Genomic DNA, 19,570 nt, shown 5'->3' with positions numbered 1-19,570 from the left:
AAAGCTGTGCACCATTTTTATGACTTTTTGGCTCATAAGTTGTCTACTAATCACACCAGGCTTTTGCACATAATCAGAGCTTGTATTAAACCCCCCCTGAGGAAGCAGCTCCGTCTCGGGTTCCCAGCTTAGAGCTGACACGGGGTCTGATGGGTAAGGGTGGGATTCAAGCCCTGCAGGAACATCTAGAAGGTGATAATAGGCTCTGGACAGGGGTCATGGAACCCCCTGGAGACACGGGCAGCTGTCTTGCTTACGTATCCATCTCATCAGACCCTGTTGGGTCAGCTGCATTGACAACAAAGAGGACAAGAGAGACATCCATCATGTGCAGGAGAGGTGTCAAATAACATGACGCCGATGGTGACGGTGGAGATGATGGTTGCATAGCGAGTGTCTTTTCACTTCCTGGCTAAATATGATCATTTATAGGGTGAGAAAGCTGGATCTGAATGAGAGGTACCAAAATGAACTGCAGATTAAACCCTAAAATACATATGATCGTAAACACTAGATGCATTTGACAGAGACACAAGTGTTGAAAGATTTACAATATACTTTTCAAGTATTACAATGTTATGCTCCTCCGTACTTCTACTCCAATACCTTTCAGAGGCAAACATACTTTTGACTCTAATACATTAATGTGCCAGCTACTGTTACATTACAGATTACATAAGAAAACATATAGTGAGCATATAAATACAATGATATCGACCAAACACTAACAGCATATATAGTATTTATTTATTATTTATTCTACTTTTCTCACTTAAAGTAGTTTGCTGATCATTCTTTTATTGTTGTATTGTCACTTTTACTTAGGCAAAGGATCGGATGTTTAATATCTGAGCAAACAATAAGTATTATTTCCTCAAATCATTAAATTCAAAGCAGACATTTTGACTTTTCTTTTGAAGTTGACTTTTGGATCCCAGCGGTCCGTGGCAAAGCTGTAAGAACGGCCAGCGAGTAAATATCAGTGCCAGGGTCGTAGATTGTACGGAGTAAGTGGACGCAGACCTTGGAACTAATGTGGGATTTGACACCGACTCAATTTGTTGAGTCATACTGAATCCAGCCACAAGCAGTGATGTTTTAACAGCATGGAGTGGAAAAGATTTGCTTGTTACTTGAATATGGCTAATGTGAAAGACAAAAAAAACTTTGTCTTCAGAACAATAAAAGCTGTATTTTGAAGCAATTATTTGCTGAAATTGCCACCAAAGTGAACCAAAACATGAATTACAGAGTGATTCAGCCAATAAAAGCATAATTAAAAAAGAGTTTGGTTCTTTGCAAGAGGTAACCGCAACCAGATGGGACTATGTTATGGAAAAGGATTTGGCAAGGTATGGGCTAAGAAGCAGCTGTTTGTTCAAATAAAAGGGTTAGGGTTATACTTCTGAGATTCAACAGATTTACAAAAATACACCCCGATACAATAGAATATGAATATTCAATGCACTTCTTTAGTTAGTATATTTAAAAAAAAGCTCCATCTATACAATCTTTGTGCCACTTTAAGCTCATTTAAATGTTTTTATTAAAGCAGCTATTTTTTATCTCTTAACTATTAGCCTTTTCCACTTTTACTATTTTTATTCTGCTATTTAATACAATTTTTAATGCTATTTTTAATGCTATTTACAATTTTTATACTGCTATTTCACATTTACATCAACATTGTGACTATTGTACTGTAAATGCTCTTATTCTGTATAATTTTGTACTAATTTTTATGTTTTTGCTGTGAAACACTTTGGGCTTCAATTCTTGTATGAAAGGTGCTATACAAATAAAGTATTATTATTATTATTATTATTATTATTATTATTATTATTATTATTATTATTATTATTATTATTATTATCGCAACATCCTGTGAAATCAAGTATTTCTCCTCCATAGTCGCACAATGGCATATGAATATTGGAAGGGTCCTTTTAGTTCATGTGTTTCAAAGTTTAAAGTAAATACAGTTGCATATCCTGAGAAATCAAGGAACTTATTATGTCTATAAAGGCCACAGTAACATGTGACTCAAGGTCCTTCACAGTCCATCGCCCCTGGGGGGGGTTTTAGGTGAAGTAATCAGAAGTAATGTTGAAGCTCTGCGTGTTCAGGCGTGTCAGCGAGGAGGTCGACAGCTCCAACAGGTGGGAAGGATATGAAGCAGGGGGAGCATGAACTCTTTTATCCCGGCACAGAGGGAGAAAGTGGTGTCAGAGGGATTGCCCAAAAATAGCCTCCCTGGTGTGTGGACAGTGGCGATGTGATGCAGAGCTAACAGGTGAGGAGATGGATGGGAAGGGGCCGCAGGGTAAACTGGAGGTGCGAGAGCAGGGGCCATCCCAGGATGAAAGGGTAAAAAGTGGCAGGTAATAGTTGTTGAAGATGTTGTATTGTGCTCGAGGCAAAGCTATTGTAATGGAATTAGAAAGATTCAACTGGGAAAAGTTTGTGACTTTTTTATTTTATATAAAATAAGGGAAATATCCTAAATCTAATGTATAAAAATGTTGATATAACATTCACTACAATTGGGCAACTGTAGCACACAATACTTGTTCTAGGAGTCATGGGATTATTAGTCAGAGAATTCTGAAAGTCTTTCACACAAAGAAATTGGCAGAAAAAAGTGCGTTACATTATTAAAAACATCTGTTTCCTCTGCTGGCTTTAAATGGTCAGTTCAAGTCATAGTCACAGAGGGTTTGAGCTAAATGCTAATGTGAGCGTGCCAACATGCTAACAATGGCGATGCTAAGATGCGTGACCATCAAGTTTAGCATGTTCACATCATTAGTCATTAGTCACATCATTAGTTTTGCAGGAATTCGTAAATGAATACTGGACAAATTCAAATTAAAAGCTGAATTTGTCCAGTATTGTTTAACTGAAATGTGATGAGATGATGTCTCTAGATCTCAGAATGATGTCAGCTGCTTTGCCCAATTCACTGTAATGTATCATTTGGTTATTTGGCTTCAGGCTTTATGACCTTTTCAAGCACAAGCACAGCTAGTCTTCTGTTGGCACGCGTTTCCTGGTGAGCAAAGTACTGAGTTCTGCGAGAGATTCTTAACTCTGACTTTACAAATAATTAAAAAAAAAATACAAACACGCCACTTCCTGCCTAATCTCCCGCTCATCTTCCAGCCACACTGATACTTCTGATCTCCACTTTTGCCTACATTAGCTGACTTCTTCTACAGTGTCAATTTCGTGGTTGTCACATTTTGAATTAATCCAATGAGCAGTTCAGAGGCACTTCCAGGATGTATCATTGCACACGTAGCAATTCATGGGTAAATGCATTTCCAATGCAAATCTACACTGCTGTAGTTTCCTCTAACACATCAAGCCTAAACAGAGAGGGAGATGTGTGATGAAGAGATGCATTTACTCGACATCTACGTGTAGCAGTATTCAAATAGACAGCGTGTGCTACTAATACAGTTGACCAAATAACTGGCATATACAGGATTATATTCTATTAAGTCACATAAGAGTACTTTCTCCAAGATAGAGGCAGTGTGAGGAAAAACAAGACTACATTTCTTATATAAAAAGTGCCCTGCAAGTGTACAGTGTAGAGAGACGCACCCATGCAGACCAGCAGTTGCACAGATCATTTTAATGCCACAAGTCTGGAATTAAACTTCTGTAAATCCAGCACAGAAGACTTTCTCATTGCAGCTTTTAAGAATAGTATCACCCTGTAAATGTCGTCTGGTCTACGTTAAGATTTACGACAATTATTTCGAGATCAAAAGGTCCAAATCCCAGAGGATGTTTTCACTTCAAATCCAGAAATCCCAAAGCATGTTGTGTTTGTAGACAGTGAGTTGGATATGTCTACGTGGAAATGATAGACGGTAGCAATATTCTTTAAATTAAATCATCCATGTTATCTTTGACGCATGTCGTGAAATTGTATTTCTGTTACAAGGATGATTAGCGACGAGTTTGTTCCCGGTAGGACTGAGAAAGAAGAGTCTCTGCGATAGACACTTTTGTTTGCTACTGTGTACTGCAGACTCAGAGTTTCTTTTAAGTAGCACAATCCAGGGAAAGAAAAAAAAGTGTACACAGCAGCCACATGAACTCTATGCCCTGGACTATAATGAATTTAGAACATAATCTTATTGAAAACGAGCCAAGACAAATGTAAGATAAGAGATCCTAGAGTCATGTGACTCCTAACTGGCTTCAATGTTTGGTGCTACTATATAGCTAAGCTAATATTTCACATTTATATTTTGATTACATGCCCTTTATAACAGGTGTCACGACATTTGGTTGAATGGATTAGTAATTTTGGATTAACGAGAGATGGATTAAGTGTTTTGGCCTCAGTGATTCCAATAAAATGCATTTGCAGAAATGATGATCTTTTTTCACAAGTACAAAAAGTATGGAGCAAAACCGACCTAGTCTGCTTCTTTTTGCACACAACGTTTTTATCTGCAAAATTGAGCTGCCGCAAACTATGAGATGCATTTGAAAGATCCTAATTATCTGCAAGTGTCTAGCAACTAATATAGACAAGGCCTAAAAGAAAAAGAAAAAACATTTAATCTAAATTTCCACATTTACGCTAATGTCATGAACCTTTATGAGCTTTGAAAAGACAGATGTTGTGGTGGGGATGTTGTATTGGAGTGCATTAAATTGTCCTGGGGTACCTAATAAAGTGGCGGATGAAAGTACATGATATGATATGATATGGTACTAAAACCGGACTTTAGCACAGTAAGGTTAACTGCTAACCAGCCAAAAAGGAACAAGGAAATGTGAGTCTACAAATAAACAAATGGGAAAACAAGAATGTCACAATACCACAATTAAAGACACAGTAGCTGCTACCTTTGGCAAAACGGTTACTGTAGCGAGTATTCGTCAGGGATTATGATGATTATGAGGTTTATATGATTGAATGATGTCACTAACGGGCGGCGGACCAACCATTGCGTTTCTAACACCGTTCACTGAACTCCCGGTCACTGCGATGCGTCTCGACAGACGGCGCGCGCGCGCGGTGATGGCAGAAGGAAACATGAACCTCTGCCGCACGGAGCGGGTCACACCCCCTTTCTCTATACACCGCAGACTCCAGCCGACACACACACACACGCACACAAACAAACTCACGCACACACACTTGACATAAACTGGGAACAACAGCACAGACACACAGAAGACCAGGGGGGGAAATTGTCTTTTACTCGTTTCTGCAATATTACACCGCGCTGCCTGAATGTGACGCGACAACACCGCACGACAAAACGCCGACCGGTGAGTACTTTCTGTTTTTTACTAGGCATAACGTTGAAAGTGGAAGAACATTTATAGAAAATAGTGTATTTTGGATATGGAAAACGAGGTTTACAGTCGTTGCACAGCACAGGGAATATCCATGTACAAAAAAAAGTCACCGTAAAACTTATTATTTGCCGATAAATCCTGTATTGTAATTGACATTTCTGGTGACAAATATCCACTGGAAAAGTATCAACCAGCCGTCGTTCTGAATTCTCTCCTGATGTGCATCTTCCTGATACATTTACTATTTTCCGTCACGCTCTGTCATTCTGCATTATGATGCACATGAGGAAACCCCAGAAGGATGCACCGTCTATCCCATGCAGGACATGACCCCACCGGCTTTTTATATGCTCTTATTTGGAGTTTGGAGGTGCCTCTCACTGATGTCATTTGAACGAGTGTAGTGAAAAATATCTGTGAAGTAAGAGTTGTATAATTTGCTGGAAGCTCAGCAGTCCTAGCCTTGGTGAACATTTATATCTTGAACAGTGTGCCATGGTTCAGTGAGTTCCCAAGTGCACTCTCGGACCACCCGGAGGACTGGAGGGGAACTCAGTATAAAAGTTGTTTTTAATGGGTAGCCCCAATGACTGGGTGATTGCAGGTTTCACCCAGCTGTCCCGCCACCTCCTGTAAACAGCTCAAATCTTAAAGAGAGCCCAGCGTGTCCTATATAGCAAACAAGAAATTCCTGTAAATGCTTTGTGGCATCCAAAATCAAACTCTTTCTGGCATCCAGTGAAAACATTGTCATGCAAATTTCTATTGGTGTGCCGGATGAGGTTAGTCCTCTTGAACCAAATATGCCAACACAATGGAAAGGTGTGCCCACACCTACTGAAGTATCATTACAGAACAGTGTTGTTTTCACTTCGTGCCACCTCTTTTTGTAAAGATACACTGATCATTTCATTAACTTGCTGTGTGTTTATGTGACTTGGAATTGTTGCCAACATTGACATAAGTGGAACCATTTCTTTTGAGAACATCTTAAAGTCTGCACGTTAATTAAAATCAACCCTGCAGCAGAAATAGAAGCATTCTAGTTATACAACATGCCACTCATATAAACAGGATAAACACCAACTGTGTCTCAAGCTTCGTACAGAGACGCAGGAAAACACAAACAACAGACTGTATTTTGGAAATATAGCACTATATCTCATCGTTGGCTAGGCAGTTCTCGAATGACCGAAATAGAGGGGACCTTTAGCTGACGAGTTCCCCTTTGTATGCTGCAGAGTTCCACAAACGTGGTGATGACAGACAGCTGAAAAGCATGTTGGTGTGAAGATGCCTCAGTGACACTAGGTCGATATCGTGCAGCGGCAGACTTTTAATACACGCTTTGATTCTAAAGAAGAACTTTTTCAATAGAATTAAATTCCGAAAAAGCTAAATTACTTCCAAAAACCTGCTGAGAAAAGAGTGAAATTCAACTGCCTTAGCTAGCAGAGAGTTAACTGCAACTGGTCATTAAACTTGTGGTCGAGCTAAACGATGTTCTCATTGTAGGCGATAAGCAGAAAGAATAATGTTGCAGGAACTCCCTGCGTAAAGTCATCTATTTGTCTAACAGTTACAGTTGCTCCCTGAAGACAAACACCGCTCAGCCAATATTTAGTCAGACATAACTGAATGAATCAGGGCTATTCAGAATACTTAATTTTTGTTTATTCATTAACCCACAAGGAAGCTGAAAGGTTTATCTTTGCCAGAACAGCTCGGCCAGCGGCTTTGCCATTTACTGCCTCAGCATATGAAGTGTCTGGAGGGAACACTAAGGAGGGACTGCCACATTTCAATAACCAAAGATTGTGCCAATAGCAGTTGCTGTGGCTTTTCTGAAATAGCGAGCGGCGTGTCCCGGGTGCACATATAGATAGCAAATGTGATTCCAGCTGCCACTGTGGCATCCAAGTCTTAATGATAGGGCTGTTGATTGAGTGTTTCTTCTCGTTCGCTTTGAGCTATGTATCGAGTTGCTGGACCATTGTTGATCAGAGCTACTTTTGCTGTTACATGAAATAAACAGCTGATAAGGATTACACAGCTGTCACTCCATACCCCAAGGGGGGGGGGGAGGGCCTCAATCAGGGTTTTCTACTCACTGTTGAAGACCTGCTTTTCTAGTTTTGCATGTTGATGCTGCGTTTCTGGTAAAACAAGGTGACCGAGATTGTCAGGTGTTAGATGATCAATAACAAGAGACCCAGTGACCCCCCTCCCCCTCTCTCTCTCTATCATCAGGGGAAGGACTTGCTACAGAGTTGAGAAGTGCAATGGTATTAATAGTAAACCGCAGTGGTTGACAAACGCATTGACGAGGTTGGCAGTTGATGAAGTAGTTCAGTGTTTGGTGAAGATGCAGACATTAGAGGGAAAAATGTAATTAACTAGAAGTCCTCACAAGTATAGGAGGACACGTGTGCGTGCACGTGTGTGTCAGTAACTGCGTTTGTGTGAGCAAATCTAGTAGTGAGTGATTAAAGACCAAGCTTACCCACAGCCTTTTAGAGAGGCTGAAATCTCAGTGATTAGGCTGCCGACCACACAGCGTGGAGCCGGGACAGCTGCAGCTGGTTATCAATCGAGCGTTCAGAGAAAAGCTGTCGAAACTGATCCAACTGTTCAATTCCACCAACTAGTTTGTATACGGTATACACAAAAAGGCCAGGAGCTTACACACTTTACATACATGATGCATTGTTACTCACTGGCTGTTTTGTATACAGTACCGTTTCTGCTGACGCCCATTCGAAAGGGAAACTACTTTCAGCCATATGAACTCGTCTGAAACACATTTGTTGGGTTTTAAACATTTCGGTACAGCTATTACAACAAATGTAGAATAATCCAGTGAAATTAAAGTTTTCCACATCCAAGGCCAAACTTCCTCTGGCTAAATTAAGAAGGTTGTCACAATGTATTTATTTGACGGTTTAGCTACCATGTGCTGCGAAGGAGCAACATCTGAGTGCCATTCTTGAAATGTGCAGAGTAAGCTAAATTGACTGTCTGTTGAGGCTGGACCTTCAGGAAATTATTATCTGAAAGCCAAAAACAACAAGCTCCCAGGAACGAGGGGAGTGGGAAGTTCACAGAGCGTGGAGGAGGAGGCGGGGGAGAAGATGGATACACTTCACTATTCTCCAAAATAGTAGCTAAGATGCACACTTGGACCACCGTGTGATAGCGTGCGTCGGTTTTGAAATCCTTGTCATGTGCAAGTGGGCAATTTCCTCCTTCCAAAATCCCTGAAGAGGACTCTAATAATGAAAGATCAATGATTTGATCCCTGGCATTATACTCCCGAGGATCGTATGTCATAGATAAAGCCTGGTGGACCTGGGAGAGAACTAGACGTAACTATAGACATGAGTCGAGAAGAAACATCCTTTTGAAGTGAAAAGTATACGGAGGTCTGAGCTGAGTGAGCATCTCTCTGAATCACAGCAGATCATCAAACGCATGCAAATGTGATATGGTGAAGTAGTCACAGAGGGAATAAACTATTCTGTCCATGTAGTGAGGATGAACTTTAAGCATTTAACTTAACCTTTTCACAAAGTTTATAAAAAAACAACCAAGCAAAGACTGGATTAAGCCAGTCTTCTGTTTCCTGTAAAGACTTCTCCATGTTGGCGTGTAAAAATACGCCTAGCGACTTAATATGGTCTTTCATTACTTCCTCAAAATCATCAGCGCACTCATTTGCGCTGAATATTATTATAAGCCACATCTGTTCACATCTTTAACTTTCGCCTGTAGTCACATTGTCAGCAGGTGGAGTTCACACGTTTTAACTAAGTTGAAAAAGTGTTTTTCAGATATCGAATGTGTAGCTTGGGGTGGTTTTGGACATGCTATATGTGCGGGCGACTCATTCAAAGATCAGTGATGGACTGAGGCTGACTGTATTGTCTTTTCTAGACAATGGCTCGAGAACAAACATTTCTGTCACTAGTTTTTCACATGATTTGCATCTTTCTGCTGTGGAGGGAGGGGAAGTTCTGCTTGGTTGGTATATCTGCCTGATATCTATATCTTTGTATTAGTATTTTATAGCAGGCTCAAAGTAGACAGATGACTGAGATAAGACTGCCCTCTATGCAAATGATCAGCGACTAAATAAAACTGGTTCTGTTTGGATGCACTACACTATTGGCTTCTTCCTTTTTCACAGCTGTTCGGTTTCTTCACTCAAGACTGCTTTTGAAGTTAATCTCTGTCGGATATTGTATTTCGTGATTTATTTATTTTTTTACTCCTGGCTCTCTTTTAAATGTGCTTTTCTTCCGTGATAATTGTTAATTCAACCGTTACTATCTATGCTATGCATCCAGTGCCTTGAAAAGGTGAATTAGCTAATTACTTTTTACAAGCATTGTTTGCCGTCTTCCTAAAATCTTTCCTCGACTGTATCACTCTTGTGTGTGTGTGTGTGTGTGTGTGTGTGTGTGTGTGTGTGTGTGTGTGTGTGAGACAGTTTGAGGTGGCCTGGCTGCAGTGATGTCCAGATCTACAAAATCAGCCTCGAGGTCTCGGAGCCGCTCGAGGACCCGGTCAAGATCCCGCACCACCTCTCGCTCCAGGAGCCGCTCCAGATCCCGCTCCAGGAAGCGCCACTACCGGTAAAGTCTCATTTTTATGAAAACAATTCTCGTCTTTCCTTTCTGATCTATCAGCTCTAGTTTCTGTAGTCGAGATTTACTGCATTGTGTGCGATTGTTGAAGATGTTAGCAGAACAGACTTATTAAAATAAGGTTTGACAAATGTTTTATAGTGCGTATGAACACCTTGACCCACTTAATGCTTAAAGTATCAATGACTGTGATGAAGAGAACAAAAACTAGCAGCAGGTGCAGCAGGCAAAGTGGTGCCTTATGCACAGACATCAGAATTGAAATTATGTGCTGGTAAGATTTGACGTGTGAAAACATATGTACGCAGTTGTGACTGTGTGTTCTGTTATATTCAGCGTTTCCTGTTCGCTGCATGATATTTGTTGGTTTCCATCTGCAAGACCTTGTCTTGTTCTGGACTTTATGACTTTGGTTCTCATGCACTCACAAAGCCGGTGTAGCGTATTAATGGATTTGGGTCGGATTCAAACTCTGGAGTCGGCTTCTGTATCCAGAGGAAATTGGATGTTTGAGAAAGAGCTCAGCTGCCGGTTTGACTTTTACTTACTTTGTATTATTGCAGCTTGAACTGCGTGCAAAATGTCCATATTAGGGGGGGCTCAGTGGCATATGAAAATATTTTATCAAGCCTAAATCAAGAGTGCAGCATTTGTTGTTGGTGGGTGTGCTTGAATAAGAATGTGGGGTTATCTGCTGGCTATAATGTGCGTTTGGAAGAAGAAACCAGGCTTCACTCTGATGCCTTTGCTGTTTCTGGCAGAATGGCTGTGGCATGGCAATAAAAAGGGTAGGGCGGCTCGTTTCCTGGCAGTGTCACAGCACATATTAACATTGGCGTAAAAGAATAGACGTGGAAGGAATCTAATGGTTTACTCATCCTGCGCACACCTTGGAAGTGTGCACATTGGTTTGTAGTCACACTGGAACTATGTCAGCCTGGATGCACACATTTGCATAAGTTGCCTTTAAAAAAAAAAAAAGCAAAAAAAAATCGCATTTTATTTGCCTACATCTTCTGGGCTAAACAAAAAAAAACGAAAACAAAACTTGACTCCCCTCTCGCAGTCAGCATCTCTCGCTTTTAATCACCTCAGTAGCTTAATGGGTCACAGATGCCGACTGCGTCTCAGCAAAACAAATGTTGGACTTTCTTCAACGACTCATCTCGTGTTTAACAAGAGAAGCTATAGTGCATCTTGCTGAAATATTACATTAAAGATGTCAATATCTGCAGTATGCTGCTGGAAGAGTCGGCACAGTAAAAGCCTCACTAAACTGGTTGAACAGCCTGGCAAGCATCGAGTCGAAGGATTGGAGTAGAAGGTTTTTTTTTCCCCCACTCACACGGTCCATGTGACTCTCTGCTCCAGAACAGTTGGCCAGACTACATGTAGTATCCGTAGCTCGCACTGTGAGTGTGCGGTGCTGCTCAGTGCGCTGCTTTCTTTACTCACTCTGTATTCCAATGCAAAAACACACTAGGTGAGTCCTGAGCTGTTTTTAGCCTTTGTATATGGCTTTAGTATTTCTTTGCATGAAGTGTGATGCCGTTTTTATGCTGTCAATTTAGTTATATTGGAGGCTTTGTATGCATGTGTAGATTCCTTTATACGTTCACATTTCAGAAGGCTTTTCTGATATTAAATCAAGATTCTAGTAGGAAAACTGTCCGAGCAGTTACTTACTTAGTGACGGTGTAAAACGGTGACGGTTGTAAAAACAGTTGCTGAAGATGTCGCTGTAGAGAAAACACTTAAAGAACATTACAGAACTAGTTTGTCGTCTGCACTAGATTTGCTACATTCATAATCTAAAAGTTGTGTTTGTTGTGTCGACATGATTTAAAAAGAGCGTTGGGCTGATTGAATCGTTGTTTTAAAGAAGAGAACTTTCTGTGTCATGATTATAACGTTAGGATTGTTTAAGGTTGAGACTAGAGAAGAACACAAGGCTGATTATCTGAAGTGCAGCAGAGCCACCATGTGGCGTCGTCCGAGCCTGCAGCCTGGCCCGGCGCCGTGCGGGCTCCTTGATACTAACACACACATATTGTCAATTCATACATAGCCTGACTTGGTTGTTATGTTTGGAGTCTGTCAAAGTGGCAATAAAAGTATTTCTTGTTATTGGTTTACTAACAGAATGTGGGTTAGGGTTAGGGTTACATACAAGCTAATACTGGCTAATGATTTATCAGTGAAACAGCTCGTGTTCCAGTAGTACTGGCATTTTATATCATTTACATTTTATTTTATATCAGGTACCATCTCCACGTATATTTAACATTCATTTTAATACTTCTATAAAAGCTCATTATCATCCGCTGTGCCTGGGCAGGTGAACAATAATAATATCATCATGTGTTCATTTCCCCTTCAGATTAGCCAACATCAACATTTAAATACTGGTTTTACTGCATGTGTGTTATTTCAATGGGCTGTAGCATCACACAGCAGGTCTGTATGGATGCATCTATACATCAGACATTAAGCAATAACTATGTGCTTTCTTGCTTCTGTTCGCAGCTCTAGGTCTCGGTCATGGTCAAGATCTCATTCCCCATCTCATAACCGGGAGAAGAAATATCAGAGGGGATACCAGAACGGTCGAGAGTTCCGGGGCTACCACCGCGGCTTCCGGAGGCCGTACAACTTCAGGGGCCGAGGGCGGGGCTTCTTCCCACGTGGTCGCTACCAGCGTGGTGGTGGTGGTGGTGGTGGTGGGGGTGGTGGCTATAACAATAACGGCAACTTCCGCCCCAACTGGAAGAATTACAAGCAGTACCCTCAAAAACAGCAACAACAACAACAACAGCAGCAGCAGCAGCAGCAGCAGCAGGAGGAGCCAAACCATTCACGAGGACGCTCTCACAACCTCCAGCAGCGCTCAGGAAGCCCCCCACGAGGTCACTCTCACCACTCTGACCGATCCTCCTCTCCATTATCCAGACACTCGCAGCATTCTTCCTCTTCCTCACACTCCTCCTCTCCCAAAAGGAGGCCAGCCTTGTTGCAAAACTCCAAAGATGTGAAAGACGAGCAGTCTGTCTCCAAGGAGGTCCAAAAGGGAGGAGGGGGAGATGAGGAGCCAGTGGAGCTTGGAGGGGTGTTGGCAGGAGATGCCAAAGATGGCGCCTGCAGTGGGAAAAGTGAGGGGAACTGGCAGAGCGTGACGGACTGCAGTCCAAAGAGAGCGAGCGCTCTGACGAGCTCTGTTGTTATTGTTGGTCAGAACAGCCAAACTGCTAACCAGTCTAGTCCTTCCCTGAAAATGACGAATGACATCAACAATGGCGCCCCCTCCTGCAAGATGGTGTGTAGTTCATCCTCAACAAAAAAACCCTCACACGAAGGTCTAAATCCAATGCTGTCCAGCTTCGACTTCTTCTCCAACGAGGAATACCTGGATGGAGATAAAACAGCGATCTCCATCGCCTTCAGACAGTAAGATGGGTTTCTTTTCTCAAAATGATTCTCACAATGTTTATCAAACTATGCAAGCTCTATAGATGTACAGGTAATTAATTATTGCTTCGTTTAGACCATCTTTTTTATCCCGGGTAGTCAAGTGAAATAAAATGTAGGGATTTAGAAATATTTGCCTTGTTTTTAAATTCTGTCTGCTTTTATGTCTTTATATTCTTAGATGCAATCCTATTTGTAAAGGCTCTTTTATGACATCACATTATCACATGATCCTTTAACATGCCCAGTCAGATGCAGCTCTTTATCTCTTTCTCATCGTTTAGGTTTTTGGAGGAGCAAAATAAAAAAGCTAAAGCTTTGGAAAATGGCAAGAGCACAGAAGCGGATGATGTGGATATGGAACGAGGGAGAGTGAACGGCAAAGTACCCGCGAACATCTCTGACTCAGTGTCAAGAAAGTACAAAGGGGACACTGACGGTGAAGTGTCTCTGAACAGCTTTTTGAAAGCTTCTCCTTTTCTGTCTGCCGAAGAGGAGGAGACGAGAGTCAAGCCTCACTCAAAGTCACTTCACAAAGACTGGCACAATGGGGACGAGTCCTCCAAACCAAAGGTCAGGGTCACTCACTCAGCCCGGGAAATGTTTGATGAATGCTTTGACAAATGGCAGACTGTGACCTACTCACATGTCGCTGACAGTGAGCTTGACGCCATGGCAGAGGACACGTATCTCAGCCGAAAGCAGGAAAGAGCAGCGGCCATTGCTGCTGCCCTCGCCAAGAGGGAGTTAGCAGGAACACTCGAGGAACTGTCCCCAGACATGGGAGGTAAGGCCAGGAAGATGGCAAAATCTCCATCCATCCCATCCCCTACACCAGCAAGGAGGAACCCTGACGTAGAGCTCAGGGGAGAGGACTCTCCTTTCATGTCCTCAAGAAAACAGGAAGCAAAATTAAATGTCAGAATGGATTTCCTTGGAGAAAGCCTGAGGAGGTGAGCGTCATATAATGATTTCAGTACTGGGTCAGTGAGCCCGACGTCATATCTGTACATCCAGCTGTGACTTTGCAACAATAGCTAAACAAGTAATCTGATTTATATAGTGATTCCTTGAGAAATGTACATTTTGAAATGTTTAAATATTGTTTCATGTGATCAGATGACATGTTTCTGTTTTTTATCAGAATATAACTTTTTTTGTTGTCGTCATTTTCAGCTCTTCTGATATTTTAGCTGAGGAGCGACAGCTGTCTCAGGATCTTGTGCAGTCCTCAAAAAAGGATCAGGAGTTCCGCTCCATCTTCCAACATGTTCAGGCTCCTCAGTCACAGAGGAGTCCCTCTGAGCTGTTCGCTCAACACATCGTCACCATCGTTCACCACATCAAAGGTGAGCCCTCGCCTCTCTTGCTTGTCCTCACATATTAAATAACAAGAGTGGAGTGATCTAATCATAGTTTCTTTCAGGAATGGACAAAGATTATAAATCAGTGAAAAATAAACATAATCACAATTGCAGTTTCTATGCATACAAAAAGCAGCCTTGTGTTTTTGAGGACCCTGTAAATACAAGGCCTTCAAGCGCTTACTACTGTTTTACTTCCTATATAAAACCCTATGGCACATGGGAACATTCAATTCCATGTAGCATCACAGTGGGATGGAAAAGAGACCACTTAAACAGCTGTGTTTACTGTTTGCTTGCACAGCTCAGCACTTTCCATCCTCTGGAATGACTCTAAACGAGCGATTCACCATGTACCAAAGACGAGCTGCAGAGAAGGAAACGCTGAAGCCAAGAAAAAGCCCAGAGATACACAGGTAGAGTCGCCTATTGAGTGACCCTGTCACCTTGAGTGTGCTGTGGCTTCACCTCCTCTTTTAACAGCTTTCAGGTATTTCTCTCACCTCTCCTTCCTGAAAATCCACAAACTATCTTGGCTTGTTTTTTTCTCTCGTGCTCGGTGGAGGTCAGTTTTACGTTCCCACCCAATTTTGTTCCTGTTTTGTGTCCTCCTCGCAGTAGCTCACAGATTGTCTTCTTCTGGCACCTTGCTTCCTGTACTACGTGCGTTTAACCCTCTTGTCTCAACTGTGTTTCTCCCTCGCAGGAGAATTGATGTTTCGCCGAGAGCTTTTAAGAAACACGCTCAAGTTTTTGAGGCGATGAAAAGCTCAGAGGATGGCACTAACAAGGTGACTGAACATTTTGCAGTATGAAGTATGTTGGAAAAGCAAAAACAACAGCAACCGAGCGAGCACGCCAGATGCCTTTAGACTGCACTCTCTGAAAGCTTGAAGGGAGATGCACAGTCTACGAAATGCAAAATGCAAAAATAAGGCACTTTGACTATGTTGTTTGTTATATATCACCTTCGCACACGGTGAATTGCTTAGACTGTGGGCACAAGCCTGACCAAGGCTAATGAATCATATAAGTTCAGAAATGGAAGCCACTGTGCCAAAGCCGTTCAAAAGGACTCTAAGCAATTGTCTTCGTAAGTATTCTTTAAAACAAATAAGGAAGGGAAATAACCAACAAGCACTTTATGAGCCTGTGCTTACATTTACATGCTTAACTTTCTAAACAGTCGCAATATTTCTTTACTGAATGCGCATGGACAAACATTAAAACGGAGTAAACTTAAATTAGCATGAACAGTTCTATCTTCTTTCTCTTCACCATTATTTAAAGAACCACACTAGTCGTTTTGCCAGTCATTCAGTAGCTTAACTACGAAGTGTGTATACTTGATAGTAGGTACCAGCAACTATTTCCCAAAGCATACCTCAAAGTTTTTTTAGATCAAAGTTTTACAGTGACTTTAATCTTGTTTGAAATAGGAAATGCATCACTGTGAACGTTCAGGGATTGTTTTGCAAAACGCTTGGTTTAAAATACCTGAAAGCACCATGTCTCTGAAGCTCTGATGCTACAAGAAGACGACAAACCAAGAAAAGGAGGATGTGAAATATGCTGGTGCTGTTTGTTGCTGTATTCTTTGAAGCCTTGGAATCTGGAGTTTCCCACGAGCATGAACGCACCAGTAAGGAGGATTTCAAAAATACACCCTTCTAAACATGCTACAACTTGACTTTAAACACAAAACACAGCTGACTTAATATTAACGCTGATGGATTGCCGATCTGAAGCAATTTTGAAAAATGTTTAAGTTAATTTTCCTACCAAATTTAAAACGGCTGCTTTGAAGGCAGAAAACAAACTATGCTTTGGAGAATGGTTCAGATTTGAAGGTAATCCTTAACATGCAAAACTACTGGTTTGGCCCTTTAAGTTCACTGGAAAATTCCCTCCAGGAGGTTTTCTGGTTTTAGTCATGCCAGCTGGCTGTTACAGAGGTTTTTCCACCCTTTACCCATCGACCTCACTGTTTAGTTTACAGACCAGCTTGGCTGAGAGTAGACTGATAGCATCTACATGCTAATCCAAAAGACTGTCCACGACGTTGTGTTCTGTTTCCGATTTGCTCAGGACGGCGGGGAAAAAATGAAGGGTGACCCGATGGACCTTCGCTTGGATATTGAGCGCCGTAAAAAATATTCCACCCATGACCGGGGAAGAGATGCGGGAGATTCTCCAGATTCTAGTAGAGAGAGATCTGTGGAAAAGTTCTCCAAAGGCCGCAAGAGATCAAAGTATGTGCAACTGCCGTGTATCGTTTCAAACCGTCTACAGATGTGTTGTTCATACACACCCTGCATGATAAACAGTTGGCCATGAAGGATTTCTTTCATGTTTCACGTTTCTCCTTCTAGGAAGAGTGAGAAGAAGCGCACTCGCTCAAGGTCGTCATCATCTTCCTCGTCCTCCAAGTCCCAAAAAGAAGATTTGTCCCATGGCAAGTCTGATCCCAAAGAACAAACCTTTGACAGGGCTCGACTGGGTCAAGCGGAGTCACTGGGAACAGTTGAAAGAGGAAGGCCACCTGGAGGATTTGTAAGTTTAACGCATGCTGATGGTTTGGAGCAATGACTCTGTCACCGTTTGCTATAATTCAACGATTTTGCTATTTTTCTTGCCTTATTGGGTCATTACAGCAAGTCCGAATTCGTGGAAGGAGCTGGAACGGAGGCAGTTATCAGGGAAACAGTTCACAGAGCAACACCATGGCAAACATGGAAGTACATCAAAAATCTGAAGACTGGGACCCAGAGTACACTCCCAAGAGCAGGAAATACTTCTTGGTAGGCTCAACATCTGTCCTCCCTTCTCCGTGTGAATTAGTCGCACGGTGTCGTTATTAATCTCGTACTTTTGCAATTGTCGTCTTGACACACCTCCGTCCTTTTCTCTCTCTCTCTCAGCACGATAACAGAGAACGGGATGCGGAGTGCAAGTGGTTAGACGGCCGAGGGCGCGGACGGGGAAGCCTCTCGCGTGGAAGGGCGCGCTTCATCATACGCAAAGCCACCGGGGGCCCCAACACCAACAGCCCCAAGTGGGCCCATGACAAGTTCCAGATCAACGGGGAGCAAGGCAGTGCACAGGAAGAGGAGACGGAACAGGACCATAAGGAAGGAGAAATGGAAGGAGAGAAGACTTGAGAAGTGAAGCAGTGTGCTGGAAGTCTTAAATGTTCTTCTGTTTTAAATGGGATCTGACTCTATCCACCACAGTGGATCATAAATGCAGATTAAAATGTTTTAAGACTCTTTTATACTTACATTTCAGCGTAGGATACTCACTCTGACTTCACACGTAACGACTTCCCACATCAGGGTAGAACTGTTAACGAGTAGAAGCACTGTTTTAAAAAGGTAAATTGCTGTTTCTCATAAGAATTTGGATTTATTTTTTGCTTTATATGGTTAAAAATGGAAATATTTCTGTGCAGCATTTTTGCAGCAAATTTACACTTTTCCCTTAATGACATTTGTAGTTTTAAGAGAAAATCACATCAGTTTGTGCCTTATACTTGTGCAAATTAAGAAATGTTTTGTGAGGTTACAAGATAAATAGTTTGAAAAAGTTGAAGAAAAGCAGGCTTTTTGTTTTTGAGCCGTGTCTTGTCTGGATTAAAAATGACAGCAATACGTACACTGTAGTTCATGTGGACATAAACAAAAACATCAATGTATAGCCAATTCAGCACTCTACACATGACCCTGATCTGACATGGGACCAAACTGTTACGGGGTCAAAGGTTATGCTCTACTGTCTTTCATTCGTACAACATCCAACAGATCTACAATACTACCTGGCAGCATAGAAGACTGTTATCATAAAGGAGAAGTACCTGCTCGTCAAACACGTCTATACATTACAGCAGCTCTTTGCTTGATCTTGGATACCACTTAATCAATGTATAATATTGATGGTGATTATACTTTACACATTTTTGTACCTGGCTGGGAAGGATTTGACTTTGTCTGTAAAGGTCACTTTGCTATAGATTTTGATGTGTTTTTTTTTTCATTTGCAAACTTTTCTCCAGCACAATAATGATTTAATCAATTATGTAAATTGTTTTCAACTGTGTCGATTAGCATTACGTTTTAGAAATACAGAGCAGTTTGTCGAGCGAGGATGACAGTGTGTCTAAACCTAGAAGTGATCGAGTGATTATCTCCAATGACGTTAAGATATTTGTGTAACTGCCCACACGATTGAATTACACGATTTTTGTGCCTTGCTGTGGATCTGCTGGTCTTATTTGTACAATGCAGGCCGACACATTGAGATTCACATTTAACTGTTTCAAAGGTCACCTGCTTGGGAATTATTGCTGATACTGGTTTTTTCTTTCTTTCTTAGAGACTGTAAATTAAAGAGACACTGACTTTAACGTTTCGCCTCGATGTGTATTTACTGTCATTTCTATACTTTATGAAAGCAATTTAAGATTAACAAGCAAACTGTCCATAGAGGGGATTTTGCCCAGATATGAACACAGGTGTGGGCTTTGGTTTGTCTTGGCCACAGAAAGTTTGGCAACCACTGCAGTAGCATATGCGACAACAAGATCCAGAACGTTTCTGTTGGGTCTAATCAGTATTTCAACCCTTGCGGGACGACTCGCCATGCAAATACCTGTGCATATGACAACAATAAGAAGTGTTAAATGTCTGCGTAGAGCGTGCTAGAGGTTGTGGAGAGTATTCAGCATCAAGCATACAAGTGCAGCTTTTCCTTTATTGGTGTTTTGGC

The 19,570-nt window shown here is 41.7% G+C and overlaps 1 protein-coding gene across 2 annotated transcripts; it reads left to right on the top strand.

Annotated features, from left to right (window-relative positions):
- Positions 1-5,144: 5,144 nt before the first annotated feature.
- Positions 5,145-19,208, top strand: thrap3a (thyroid hormone receptor associated protein 3a). 2 transcript variants are annotated; one of them, XM_029451974.1, is made up of 11 exons: positions 5,145-5,301; positions 9,821-9,965; positions 12,504-13,421; positions 13,727-14,395; positions 14,619-14,791; positions 15,111-15,222; positions 15,513-15,597; positions 16,895-17,058; positions 17,179-17,359; positions 17,461-17,607; positions 17,728-19,208. In XM_029451974.1, exons 2-11 carry the CDS (start codon positions 9,844-9,846, stop codon positions 17,965-17,967), a joined length of 2,811 nt encoding a protein of 936 aa, XP_029307834.1. In that variant the 5' UTR covers positions 5,145-5,301; positions 9,821-9,843; the 3' UTR covers positions 17,968-19,208. The 2 variants fall into 2 exon arrangements, with proteins under 2 accessions (XP_029307834.1, XP_029307833.1); XM_029451973.1 differs by lacking the exon at positions 5,145-5,301 and adding an exon at positions 9,172-9,689.
- Positions 19,209-19,570: the final 362 nt, after the last annotated feature.

Source organism: Cottoperca gobio, chromosome 16 (assembly GCF_900634415.1).
Source record: "Cottoperca gobio chromosome 16, fCotGob3.1, whole genome shotgun sequence".
NCBI lineage: Eukaryota > Metazoa > Chordata > Actinopteri > Perciformes > Bovichtidae > Cottoperca > Cottoperca gobio.
The sequence above is the reverse complement of the archived record's forward strand: the minus strand, read 5'-3'. Positions and strand labels throughout refer to the sequence as shown.

Excerpts from the sequence above, each read along its gene's own strand:
- thrap3a (XM_029451974.1), top strand. The coding sequence starts at position 9,844 with ATGTCCAGATCTACAAAATCAGCCTCGAGGTCTCGGAGCCGCTCGAGG. Across the intron at positions 14,396-14,618 it reads CTTGGAGAAAGCCTGAGGAG|CTCTTCTGATATTTTAGCTG; the intron begins GTGAGCGTCATA and ends CGTCATTTTCAG. Across the intron at positions 14,792-15,110 it reads CATCGTTCACCACATCAAAG|CTCAGCACTTTCCATCCTCT; the intron begins GTGAGCCCTCGC and ends TTGCTTGCACAG.